At 46.4% G+C, this 14,188-nt stretch overlaps 1 protein-coding gene across 1 annotated transcript in view; it reads right to left on the bottom strand.

The window, feature by feature from the left end:
• SLCO3A1 (solute carrier organic anion transporter family member 3A1) overlaps positions 1-12,099 on the bottom strand; it is a 128,268-nt gene extending 116,169 nt beyond the window's left edge. The window contains exon 1 of the mRNA XM_062501540.1: positions 11,920-12,099. Within this exon, the coding sequence (XP_062357524.1) occupies positions 11,920-12,093 (174 nt within the window). The 5' untranslated portion in view covers positions 12,094-12,099. The remainder of the gene's footprint in view (positions 1-11,919) is intronic.
• Between the last annotated feature and the right edge of the window lie 2,089 nt (positions 12,100-14,188).

Genomic DNA, 14,188 nt, shown 5'->3' with positions numbered 1-14,188 from the left:
CTACAGGGGGCAAACAAAGAAGAAAGCAAATGCCATTTTAGTTTCATTTGCACTTCCAGTGTAGCAAAGTTCTGTGCACCTCTTAAAGATCCCACTCCTTGACGCCTCAGTGTGATGCCTAACAGAAATCTATCTAAAAGATTTGAACAACAGTAATTAAGTACAAGTATTAGAGCAACCAGACACACCCCATTCACGTTAGCTAAACCACAAGACCACATTTTGCCATAAGCTATTTGCAGAACATTTTTGTCTATTATGGCCAACCACTGCCCCAAACTGTAATGCCAAGTCACAGCAAGTCGGTTTGAACATGGAGATACAGAAATATTGAGCTGGAAACATTGCAGGAGAGCCTGGGAAGAAACCTCCATGCATGAGACCATATACCCTTAGACCAAATCCCAGAAAGAACTCTGCTTCCAGGTTTACTTCCCAGTGATCAATTACCTCCTGCTAACCAACTGCTCACTGGATACCTGCCACAGATACCAAAGATGCAGTCTATTAATGTGGGGGTATCTGGAAAACTCAGATAATAACAATGGACCGTGGGCACTGGTCAGGGATAGACTTCAAAATTTTGCAATCTGCAAACACACAGAACTGATTCTAGAGGCTGCATCCAGTATTTCCCAAGAGTCATTATATACAACTACAGTAATTCATTAGGGATCTTACAACTACAGTAATCCATTAGGGATCTATTCAAATAAGAAGGCAAAATAAAAATTCTGGCTTAAAGCTTGTCCAGCACTGAATTAAGCTGAATAATTCAAACTAATAAATGCCATCCTTAATAAGGGAGGCTACATCATAAGGCCTAAATGCTTCCACAAGAAATTTGAAACTTCTGCCTTCTTGCTAAGAAAGAGCAAGAACTGAGATTAAGAGCAACACAGTAGCCTTGATGCATCCTAATCCATGGAAAACACTGAACTTCTGTACAGGGCCTGCATCTGAAAAAGTTTGTGCAGTTGTGCCAAATGATAGAGCAAACCCACAAAACTGTGCCTCTAGCACATGGCTTGCTGGTGTGGCTTAACTTCAATAGCCATCAAATAACTCCCAAGCTGATTTTGGAATCTATTCATTCACACAGGGTTTTGTCAATGCAGAAGCAGCCTCAATTAAGCAAATTAACTCATGGAAGTGAACAGTTTTTCCAGTTCCATTGAATACTCGGTAGGTTTGAATTCCAAAGACTGCGGGAAAGCTTTTCATTAACCCTTAGCAGCTCCCTTGAGTTACAATTCTTAAATAGCATTAAGTACCACAGACCAGAAAGATAACTAACAAAGCCCAAAACCTAACCTAGACTAGCATCTAGGCTGAATTGTGACCCAAGGGCTCGAGCAGCCATGTGGTTTTGGTATCACATTTTGGTATCAAAAATAGAAACTTGTGGTCCAAGCACCCATCTTTGGAGCGAAGCTGGAGAACACAAGCCGAGGCAAGTTCCTGCAGGAACACAGCTGAGCTTGGTGGGCATTCCTTGCACTGAGCACCTTGGATGAGACCATCCACAGGATCACCCAAACAGCCATCACTGCCCTTCACAAACAAGCACCCCTAGACAAGGCATCCCTTCAGCTGAAGCTGCTGTCCCTCAGCCAGCAGCTGCACTGACTTCAGACATAAGGACCTGCATTATAACTAGCCATAGGCAGCAGGAAACAAAGTGTGCATCTCATGCAGAGGCTGAAAGGCCCATTGTAATTAACCACTCTCAGCCCTGTACGCTGGACAAGACAAAAACAAAACCCACCGTTTTCCTATGCTGGTAAGCCCTAAAAACAATGCCCACTATTTCTCATAAAGGGCCTGTATGTCCAGCACTTTCTCCATCGCAAGCTAGAGCATTTGGCGTAGGCTGTGGGAAGGTTAATTCCCACAAAAATCACATTTTACAGACAATGCCTGCAGGACAGAAAAAATACCACCCTGTTTTAGTCACACAGACACGCTTCTCCTTGGGCTGAACCTTGCTGCCCAGCGGGACACCACAAAAGCCAGTGACTGATCACCAAGTGCAGACAGGACCCAAGCATAGGGGAAACCATTCACCCAACAGCAACCAACATCTCTGCAAAGAGCACGTCAGTGCTCAGACATGATTAATGGTTTACTTTAGCTCATGGCCAGGGTGGATGCTCTCCCAGCAGAGCACAGTGAGGCTCTTACAGAGACACACTCCCAGAGAGCCTAGGGGAAAAAAAAAGGGGTGGGATGGGAGGGACTATGGTGTTTTGATTTTTGGCTTGGTTTTAAACATCAAAATCTATTTTATCTGGCAATGAAAATTAATTTTCCCAGGTCAAGTCTGTTTTTTCCCTGACAGCAATTGCTTTATCTCAACCTACAAGCTTTTCCACCTCTTTTTCTGCCCCCACTGTGTTGATGAGGGAGTGAGAGAGAAGCTGGGTGGAGATTTGGCTGCAGACCAAAGTTAATACACCACAACATCTCACCAAGCAAAGTGGACACCCTCTAACAAGAAAAGAGTTAAAGCTTGAAGAACAACTTGGAGAAAACAGCTTTCCTAAATCACAACAATTACAGCTCTTCCTGCTCAGTGAGATGATAAGCAAGCAATAGGACTGATAAACTGAAAGTCTTAAGTTCTTCCTCTTTAAAAATCAAACCTTAGTTATAAACTGATATTCTTCTGTTGTTCTCCAAATTACACGGTAAGAAAGGATCCATCCCAAATTTGGCACCTCAATGCATCATCAAACAACTGCCAGATCATGTCAAGATGAGAAGTGAACATGCTTCCAGCAGATGAAACTCATCATAGCAGGGCACAAGAAGCAGCAAGACCCCACTGGGGGCATTGCCCTTTCACGTTTTTCAAAATAATATTTATTCAGTCAGTATTTTAGCTTCTCTCTTGGAAAGTTTTAAATGCTTGCACCCTTCTCTCTTGGCATTTCTCAGTGTAGACAGGCACACGTGCACATACACCTCTGGTATTTTTCAGAGGTACAGGGAATTGCCCTGCTACTGTCCCAAGCCAGGCACATGCCAGTCCTCCTGCATCTCCCTTCGGAGATTCCTTTCAAGTCAAAGTGTGAGGTTTAGTCCTCATTCCAGCACCAAAATGCTCCCAAGCAAATCTCTGGTCTCCTGCATCTAATGATGTGCCAAACTATGTTTGCACGAAGCTGAGAAGTGGGAAGAGGTAGGAACTATTTCATATCCTCCTTTTCAGAAATAAAAAAACACAAGAATTCCAGACAATCTTTCTGCAGCCCTTCCTGGTAAAGTTCCACCAGAGAAAACAAATACCATTCATTCTTTAACAGGACAGGTTGCAAAACCTATTAAGTTATTATGTTTTCTCACTCCCTGTTACTCCTTTGAAGAATTAAAGGGATGAAATATATCTGAAACTACAAAAAACTCAGAACACTCTCCTGTGATGGCAAACAGGCCCACCACTGCTATCTCTGGCCACGCTGTGTTTGAACATAGGTGCTCCTGCCAGCTGAGAGCATGAAAAGCTCCATCTAATACATGTACCAAAAAGACTCAAGGAAAAATATTTACTTTTCACCTTAAACATCACTTCATAGAGTAATTGCTCTGTTTTAGGAATGCAGAGGACACCAGTACCTGTCACCCTCCACTGCAAAGCAATTCCACATTGTTTCAGGCAGTTCTGCAGGTATTAAAATGTTAGGTATCATCCTAAAATACACAACACAAATGCAACACGCATTTCAAGGCTGTTTCTTCTATATTGACCCAAACTCAATGCTGATTTCAATTCAGCCAGAAGTCTTTCAGTGGGGGACAAAAGAAAAAGAAGTACGCCACAAATATACCACTATTCATCTTTGAAAATGAAAAGTGAAACAGTTCTGAAAGGTTTCTGTATTATTCCACACCCACACCACACATCTCAACAACCGAGCTTTCTTTCAGTTTCCTTATGGCAGAGTTTGTAGTTGCCCTTAAAAAAAAACAACTAAGGAAAATGCTTGATTCAGATGCAAACTTCAAAGCACCAAAAAACAAACCTGCCATACCTGCTTCAGAAACTGGGTGAGTCATGAAGACCTCAATACAACTGAATTATCCAGGTTCTGTCAAAAACTTCACTGTCATTTGATAGATCATCATAAAACTTTTTCACTTTCAGCAAACTAAGGAATTATGAATTGTACCATGAACAGCATGGTAAGTGTTTCAAAAGGACACTTCAATATTAAAAATAAGCCAATTCCAGAAATCCTTGCCCATGAAACAGATGTAGCATGGAATAACAACTCCTGTGCTCCCACATCAGCCTCGCAGCCACTTATCTAAGAGCCACTGTGCTTGCAAACATGTAGAAATCATCCAAGGGATAGCTGCAGAAACCACAATGGTGTTAAAAAAATACAGGGAAATCTGCTGGCTGCTTGGTGAAGTTTTGAAAGGCTACTATGAAAGGAGAGGCAACAGAGGGGAAAAATAGAAACCAAACCAAATTCCTTTTCTTCTTGAAAATAACAATTATGATAAACATTCAAGCAAACCAGAAATAAATATTTTGCTTTCACAACACAGTCATCTAAAATAACTGACTGTGTTCAGGCACTGCTGCAAAAGAAGCTCAGTAAAAGATCTTCAAAACAGTGGGCACTGTGCAATAGCAGGAGGGGGCTGCCTGCCTCGCTTCTGCAAGGAATACTCAGGTGGCAAAATGCTGAAGCACATCAAATCAAGAATAAGGCTGGGAGAAAAAAAAATTGCTAACTGGAGGGCTTAGAAAATCTGATTTTAGTTCTGAAGTGTTTCCTAGTTTGCTGAGTGAGGAGAGGCAGATCCAGACCTGTGTTCGAAGTCTTTACCTCTGTATGATTACATATACCTGCTTACCATCTGGGGAAAAAGGAACACTCCTTTTCCCCATGCTCTCAAACAGAAACAGCTTGGATGTAGGGACTACCTCTCTGAATACAACAGAATGCTTCCCGTAACAGGGCAGAGCACTCCCAACCCCGACGGGAGGAGTGACAGGCACTCCGGGAGCTTCCTCAACAGCCTGCAATCACTATTGATCCTACTGACAGCGTATGGAGCAGGGCAGTGTGAAATCTCTACTCCACTACTTGCTTTGCACTAACTATCTGCAAAGAGACAGAGTGTCTAGTGGTTGTTCCAAGGTGACCTGGAGACAAGACTCTTGGGGTTCTAGTCCTGATTTTGCTGCCGAGCTATAATGAAGCCTTGTAAATCAAAATCAGTGGCCCATTTTGCAGTGCAATACAAAAAATTAATTCTTCCAGACTTCACTGGAGCACTTAAAGGAGTTAATACACAAAGTACTATCACACTTATTTAAACTTCTTTGGATGATGCTTAAAATGCAACACTTGTAGTTTCATCTGGTGTTGATCAGGAGACAAAGTTACACTAATTCATCCAAGGTGCAACCTCACCCACTAAATAGTTTGCCATTGTTTGATCTTCCTGTGAAGCAATAGCAGGAGACCAAGGAGTCTACAAGTAAGGATTATAATACACAGAGGACAAATCCTTCTTGATGAATTGCAGAATAACCCTTCTGAAGCAATACATTTACACTGCTGTAGCAGTACAAAAGTTGGCATTTGGTCTTTTACAATATCCTGAAAGGAAGGGAAAAGAACGCCCGTGCAAACCTAATAGATACCCCTTTCTGGGAAACAGGGAGTATTTGTTCTGCCTTGCAGAGAAGGGAAGGATCACAATTCCACTGAGTTCTCCCTGGGACAGGGGCTGCAGGACCACTAAAAGAGTCACACACTGCATGAAGTTCCTAAGCACGAATGGCACAGCCCTTCAGAGCAGTGCATTCTCTGCTCCAGTTCAAGATCCCTTTAAACCTCAGCTGCAAGAATACTGCAGGCCTTTAAACCACACAGAGCCACTCACACAGGCACCCTGCAAGAGCTAGAGGGATTCTGGAAGTGAAGGCTGGCCAGAAGAAATGAGACATTGGTTTTACGATGTACCATAACATTTCTAACTGTTCCTTCTTTCAGGGCTTACAAACATCACTTGGTCCTTACAGAGAAATGGAAGAACTGCCAAGCTTTCTGCTAAAAAAATAATAAAAACACTAAATTCAGTTAGTGCACATTTAGACATCAAGTGCATTTTGCCTTTAAATGTATTTAACCAAGACGACATCAGATTGTAAATTGCAAATTGCACATAATACATAGCGTAAGACATAAGCATGTTACCTCTACACCATTTCATCTATTAGTAGCAGATTAAAAAAAAACCAAAAAACTTTCTCCTAATCAACACATATATGCCAGTTACAAGTTTTCTTGGTACACAAAAATCCATTGGAATTTGTTTTTATAACTTAAATAAAGTTTTTATGCTAATGTGTCCGTGCCACACTCTCCACACACACCCTGCAGGAGCCTGAAAGCATCAGAACCCAGAGCTGGGTCTGGTTTCTGCTCCACCCAGCAGTCAGAGACGCTAAAAAAAATATCAAAAAGCTTCTTCGAGAAGAAACATGAATGTAGTCAAAAGAGCCAGTTTAGAATAACTTTCTGTGCAACTCAGCTGCAGAACAGACAATATTCTCTAATGGGAAAGGCACACCAGAAACAACTTTCCAGAAATAACATTGCCAGCAAAGATACATTAAGGGAAAATGAACGGTAAGCAATAACCAGCCAATGATTGGCAATATTCATCCCCACTAAAACGTTTATTTTCACTCCATGGGTTTCTTCCCCTTTAACTACCCCAGTGACAAATAAATTATGAACATTACAGCTAATTTATTACTCAGCACTACTGAAGATGGAGAGAAAAAAAAAAAGAAGCAGTATTTTCAAGCTGATTCTTATTCTAGGAAAACAAATACTTCATTAAAACCAGTAATAAATTAAAAAGAAAAAACTGTTCTTGCAGTTAAGTCTGCCCATGCCTAAGCTATTCAGGCTCTGCTGCTGCCAACCAATCAAATGTTTTATCAATAGCTTCAGAAACAGAATCAGGTTCTTAATCTCTGCCTCAGTTTCCCCACCTGTGATACTTCTCCCACTCCATCCATTCAGACTGCAAATATACAGAGACAAATTCTGCTGTGTAGCACCAAGGACAACAGAAAGCTCTGAAGCACTGCAGTATTCCAAAAACTGACTTTAATTACATCCTCCATGCAGATCTTGCCAGATTTCAAGGAGGGTTTGCTCAGGTCTGCACCACAGAACACAGTATTATATTTGTTATATTCAACATGAGAAAGGAAGGGGCTGCACAGCAAAACAACTTAAAAAATCCAAGAGTCAAATTCTGCTGTTAACCTCTCAGTTCCCAATTGTTCATCACACAGGACCCCTATTTCTGTTTGTTCCACCAGGAACCCTTTGGTGATTAACTTCTGTATTTATCTTTGATACCTATCTTTTTCCTGAAGGTGGAATTGCAAGACTTTCATTGATATCTCAAACCCCAGCAGCAATAAAAGTGCACAGAAGGAGCCTGTCTCAGAGACCACATACACACCCTCCCACCTGGAGTCACGCAGCACTACTTTTACTGCAGGCACTTAGTTAAGAGAGTTTTTGCAGGCTGCAGTCAAACATTGCTGCATGGGCAAAGCTCTTCCTAGGAAGTTAAGCATGGCTCAAAAGTTTTCATTCAGCAGAACAAGAAAAAATTTGGCATTTCATTCCCACGCAAACACCAATGCACCCTCCCTGGGAGGGACCAATTATTTTCCTTTCCATCCCATGCTCAGGCTAGTCATCCTCTATCACTTGATAAAACACATGAATAGCTGCATTCAGAGCTGTAGCAAACAGAGACAGCTTAGTAAAGCTCTGTAAAAACAGCTCCCCAGAGCACACCACAGAACTGGTTCCCAACATGCTTCCCATATGCATGCCCTTTATGTAAAGAAGCCCGTGACTTTGGCAGATGTTGGATGCTTGCAACTAGGTCAGTTTGAACCAGATCGAGTCAATGCTAAAGGCTAGGGAGAGAAATTAAACTCTGCTCCTACTCTACAAACTGACTGTCAAACCAAGGTCTCCTTGCCTTCTGCTCAAGCAATGATTTCACCACTGGCTAGGTAAAAGATTTGACTGGCAGGTTGATGAGATGCCTCAGCGATGAACCATCAGGACTGCTTGGAATGCTATTACCAGCAAAAATATTCCAAAATATCATGCACGTAGGAATTCATGGGGAGGGAGGTAGACAGGCAGGAAAGTGCTGCCAAGGTGTGTGAATCAGCCTTATCGAAATCCTCATCGCTGCACGGCTGGCATGACTGATCACACTGCTGCATCCACCCCAAAGGCACAAGGTTCCAGCTGGAGAACGGAGGCTCCAGCCCTTCCCTCCTGGTGCCATCTGCACCAGTCACCCTCAGCTCTTTAATCCACTGCCCAGCGCTGCAGGAGAGCAACTGCAGGTGGAAATCAGCTGGGCTTTTAAAAGTTGCTGTGAAAACCCTCAGTAACTTCTGCAGCAGGAATGCCTGCAGACTACAAGCAGCATTTCTGCCACTGCAGTTGCTGGGAAATCCAAGTTTCCAAAATCATGCAGGAGTAATTACATGAAGCCAAATAAACGTGTACACAAAACCTTACACGAATATGCAAATAATAGGGTGCATTCAGCAGCCCCAGAAATTAAAGCAGCAGCACAGGCTTGTATTTGCATAAACTATGCAGGATATGGCACCAAGTAATTCTGGAACATGTGCATTTTGCAAACAGCAAGCATAATAATAGACAAATATTTTGGAACGTGACATTGATCAAATACTGCCTAAAACTTCACATGAAGAACCTCAGAGTCTTCACACTATTTAAACATAGACATCTACTGCTGGTAACCTGGGGTATTTTCACTGCTGAGTTCTGTGGGAAAAGAATTGGACTTTATATAGATTTTTATCAGCATTTATTATTTATAAAGCCCTGTTGGCAAGCACAATGTTTTATGAACAAATAAAAGTGAATGATCCTTGCTTAAAAAACCACATAATGAATGAAGGAATGCATACTTTGTACATATATTCAAGCAGTTGCTGCTAGTCTACTACAGCGAACATGGAAAACGGGAGGTTTTTTACATCTCTAAAAAGAAGTAATAGCCACTTCTAAATGTACTGACATGAAAGCCAAGCCCAATCCAAACTGATCTCTTCCATCACTCTTGAGAAGCCAAGCCCCTGGCTTGTTTTCTTAACAAGCCGAGTTTCTGCCCTCATGGTCTCCCTGCGCTGAACAAGACAAAATCTGAGGAAACCAGCTTGTCGCCGTATAAAAAAGGTTTCTTTTCCTGATTTACAAATAACTGGGGAAAGTCACACGTGCGGCCAAGGAAAGCAGAAGTAGGAACACAGAACTCCCTCACTGCTGACAGGATAAAATTAGTTTATTCAACTGCCCAGAACTACACACTGTGCCTGTCCTATCCAGCATCTCCCTATTTGTCTATCTTTCTGTTTGCTCTCCACTTTGTCTTGCCTGCTAATTTGTCCCTCGGGGAGCAGCCCAGCAGCCAGCCCTAAGCCCCACTCATCCCAGGGGCCTGAGCAAATGAATATCCACTTGTAGCTACACCTGGGCAACTCTGCAGTGCCCCCACGGATTCCACCCCATGGCAGCACCTGAGAACAGCACTTGGCCCCAGGGGACACTCGGTATGCAAAAACGATTAAGTCCTCCATGCTTTCCATCAAGCATCTCTGCTGCTCCTGCTCTCACTCCTCTGCAGCACCTGTAAGCACCGTGCTGGGCAGATCTGCTTTAAGCACATTCACCCTGCAATGACAATTCCACATTTGCATCCGTTCATTGTATGAAGAGCTTCATGGTATTTGCAATGACAGCAGATAAATTATACAGGGAACAGAGGAACACTTGCCCACTGCAGCTGGGCCACTGTTTATGCATGCTAGGGATTGTTTTGAGCTTGCTTTTTATCTTTCCCCCCACTGCCCAGTTGTCTGTTACTGCCTCTGGATCCCTCTGGCAATAGAGCTCAGTGTCATGCTGCTCAGGACACAGACCTGGAGAAAGGCAGAGAGCAGAGACAGCAGCACCTCAGTGGAGTTCACCCCTTGGAGGAGGAAGGACTCTGGGAATTGCAGCGCTCATTTCAGACAGTGGGGCTGGGGTGTGTGAAACACTCCAAAGGAGCAGCAACACTACTCCGGTACAAAGCACATTCCAGGAATTGGGGAAAACAGGAAAAGAAATGCTAAACTGGTGAGGAGTCAGCAATGCAAAGGAGTTTGAGGAAAATGCCATGCTAGGGACTAACGCTGCTGATCCTACACTCAAACACCCCAGCAAAGTGTGCTGATATACAGTCCTCTAGCAGATCCATACACTCCTGGTACACCCCCCAGAAGATCCATACATTCCTGGTACACCCCCCTAGCAGATCCATACACACCTGGTACACCCCCCAAAAGATCCATACACTCCTGGTACACCCCCCAGAAGATCCATACACTCCTGGTACACCCCTCAGCAGATCCATACACTCCTGGTACACCCCTCAGCAGATCCATACATTCCTGGTACACCCCCCCCAGCAGATCCATACATTCCTGGTATACTCCCTAGCAGATCCATACACTCCTGGTACACCCCCCAGTAGATCCATACATTCCTGGTACACCCCCCCAGCAGATCCATACATTCCTGGTATACTCCCTAGCAGATCCATACACTCCTGGTACACCGGTGCCCACTGGGTGACATCACCCGTGGGCTCTTCCTTGGCTATTACTTTGAGGAAGGATTATCCTACACTCATTCACACTACAGCTCGTTTTGCAAGTAGCTCATCGGAAACAATCTATTTGCTTACTAAGGTGTTACTCACATAAAACAGGCATTCCTGTCAGGATCCTACAAATTAAGTTATATTCACATATACTCACCTAGGGTATGGAACTGCTGAATTTATCTCATCAGACGTGATGCAGTTTCCCTTGGAATTACAACTATGTTTCAAACTAAACTTATGCTTTTTATATGGAGACGAATTCTAATTTCCATTTCATATTAACAAGGAATATTAAACATGGTTAGTTTAGGAACATACCTTGAAAAATTATCGATCACGTTCAGTACCAATTTGCATAAGTAGTTTGAGCACGTGAGAGAAGCAATGCTAAATGCCGAATACAAGCACCAAATGCAGAGTTCTTACATTTGCTGTAGAATATATTATGTGCATGGCCTCAAAAAGCCTCAGAGATTACAAATACATTCCTTTTCCATGGAAACTATAATTCTCAAATCCAGCAAGCTATTTTGAGAAATTTAAATCAACTATACACTTACATCTGCTGGAAGCAGAACATTTCCACAGGCTGTACACTTCAAGGCACAAGCACAGCCGTATGGACATCTTCCCAACTCTTCTACTACACTTCTGCCTTTGACACCAGATCTCACTATGCAGATTTAGCGCTAAAGTCTTATTTGGATTGTTCTGTACCCGACACCGGGACTTTCGGGGCTGCTGCGCTTTGCACCGCTGCATCGCTTAAGAGGATGAGGAAGAGCGGTAACGCGGGAGGCACGAAACAAATGCCCCGCTAGCTTCTGCCGGTATTTATTCCGAGCGAAGTGCAAAGGCTGGCGCTGGAGCCGAGCGCCCGGCCGGCCGGGGAGCCGCGCTGGTGCCAGCCCGCGCAGGGCACGGCCGCGCTCCGGGCGCTCGGGAGTCCCGCGGAGCTGCCGCACAACTTGGGCGGCAGCGGGTGGGTGACCCCCGGGCACTGCTGAGTCATTTCAGCCGCCGAACGCCGGGCTGCCCTGATCCCCACACCCCCGGGCTGGGGGGGCTGCCCGCGGATCCGCCCCGGCACCGGGGAAACTTCCCCTGCGCTCCGCCGCGCACCGCCGCCGGCGCGGGGGGCTGCGGGCCGGCCGCACTCACCAGGTAGGCTCCCACCGTGCCCTGGGCCAGCATCAGGGCGCACTCGGACACCAGGAAGAGCTGGATGCTGGAGAAGCAGGAGACCTTCCTCCGCCGCCTGCGCTGCCGCGGCGCGCCGGCCCCCGGGAGCTCGCTGCCGCCGCCGCCGCCCGCCGAGCCCCGCTTCCCCGGCATCCTCCCGGGCACCGCCGCTCCGCCGCCGCGGGATGGCGGGCCCCGCGGCTGCTCCGCGCCTTCCTCCTCCTCCGCCTCCTCCTCCTCCTCCTCCTCCTCCTCCTCCTCCTCCTCGGGGTGCCAATCACAGCGGCAACCCGCGGCTGCCTCTCCGCCCGCGGGCTGCTGCCATGGCCAGCTCGCCGCCGCCTCCGCCGCCGCCTCCTCGCTTCTCCCCTCCCCTCGCCCGGCCGCGCTCCCTCTCTCCGCCGGCTCCGCGCAGGCCGAATCCGCGTCCCCGTCGGCGAGGGGCGGGGAACGCGCGGGGCCGGGGCTGGGGCTGGGGCCGGGGCTGGGGCCGGGGCTGGCGGAGGCTCCGCAGCGGCGGCGGGCGGGGCGGTCCCGTCCCCGTCCCTGTCCCCGTCCCGGGTTGTGGGCACGGCTGGGGGAGCCGCCCCGATCCGGACCCCGCTGCCCCCCGGCTGCGGCCGCGCTCCCGCCGGCGGACGGAGCGGGGATGCTCCGGCGGGGAGCGGGGATGCTCCGGCGAGGAGCGGGGATGCTCCGGCGGGGAGCGGGGATGCTCCGGTGAGGAGCGGGGATGCTCCGGCGGGGAGCGGGGATGCTCCGGTGAGGAGCGGGGATGCTCCGGCGGGGAGCGGGGATGCTCCGGCGGGGAGCGGGGATGCTCCGGTGAGGAGCGGGGATGCTCCGGCGGGGAGCGGGGATGCTCCCGGGCGGCGCTGGGACCAGGGATGCTCCCCGCAGGTTAAGGGCAGGCTGTCCCCGCAGCGGCCCGGCCGGCGACTCCCTGCCGGTGTATATCCTCTGTTCCATTCACCTGCAGGGGACCCATTACAAAGGGAAACGGAGGCCCACAAAAATTCACCGTAAGAAGAAAAGAGCGGCTGGAGGTGATTTGCGTCGCTCTGCCGCTGCCACGTGTGCCAGCCTTGGCCATGCTTTGTGTCCTGCCACCTGCCTTTCTTGGTGCCCTTTGTGGTCAGCCCCACCTCGAGTTCTAATTTCAAGAGATATCTTCTGTTAAAAAACACACTAATCTTCGCTTCTACTATTACAGATCGCATTCCTTGTCGGCATATTGCAAAACCTGATCTGTTTCGCTCTTCACTTGCACTTTTCTAGTTCATTTCTGGATCCACACTGGGGGCTGCTGTTCTACTTCCTTGCATAATGAAAACTCCAAGTTATGTGGAACTTTAAATCCATGATCCATTTAATACTGGGATGCCTATGGCCTTTGAGAGGAAGACTTCTCTGTGGAAACACAGGTTAAGTTCCAGAAATACCCCATGATTTGTGTCCTAAGCTTCATTTTGAAAGGTAGTTGGGGCCTTGAAGCTCTTGAACACCTCACAAGATATCTTTGAAAATGGAACTTAAGACAATTCTAATTTTCAAGGCATAAACCAGTCAGCACTAGGTAATCACAAGAACTGATATTTTGAATGAGCCATTTTTGATTCCTGTACTCTTTTTGAATTTCATCTCCCAAAATGTTATCACCTCTTGGGGGCTTTTAATTTTGGCCTATTTTTATGTGAATAACCTTATTAAACACAATGCTGAAAATCTCTTAGCAGATTCTCCACCAAAGTTGATGAATCTTTTCTCAGATCAGCTGGTGCACATTGTGGAACTGCAAACCATTGCTGGAAAGAAAATGGAGAGACCTGGCACACTCAGTTGCTGCCCTTCGCTCTGCTGACAATCAGCTGCCAGCAGGTCCCTCCCATGCTGAACTTTGTCTTGCCACAGCTTTTCCAGTAGGTCTGTGCCACATCAACAGGTGTTAATAGTCCAGTCCACCTCAGGAACACAGTATCCAATATTAATGGCCTGGGGCATTTTTATCAAATAATTAGTGAGGAGAACAGCCTGGTGCTTGTGGATGAGTGGTCTTCATTTAAATGAGATCAGTCCTCCAGACATCACAAGCCTCACAAGATGCACATTAGAATCTACCTGAGGCCTCAACTGCCAAGGTTTTTGCATGAGGCCATGAGAAACTGGCTCTTCCATACAGGTTTCTGCCAGTTCATAAGGTGCTTGTTTTCCATCCTGAAAAAACTGGTTCTTCCACTAAAGATACCCC

This window comes from Cinclus cinclus, chromosome 13, assembly GCF_963662255.1.
Source record: "Cinclus cinclus chromosome 13, bCinCin1.1, whole genome shotgun sequence".
Classification (NCBI taxonomy): Eukaryota; Metazoa; Chordata; class Aves; order Passeriformes; family Cinclidae; genus Cinclus; species Cinclus cinclus.
Note: the sequence above shows the minus strand (reverse complement) of the source record. Positions and strands in the feature narration are given on the sequence as shown.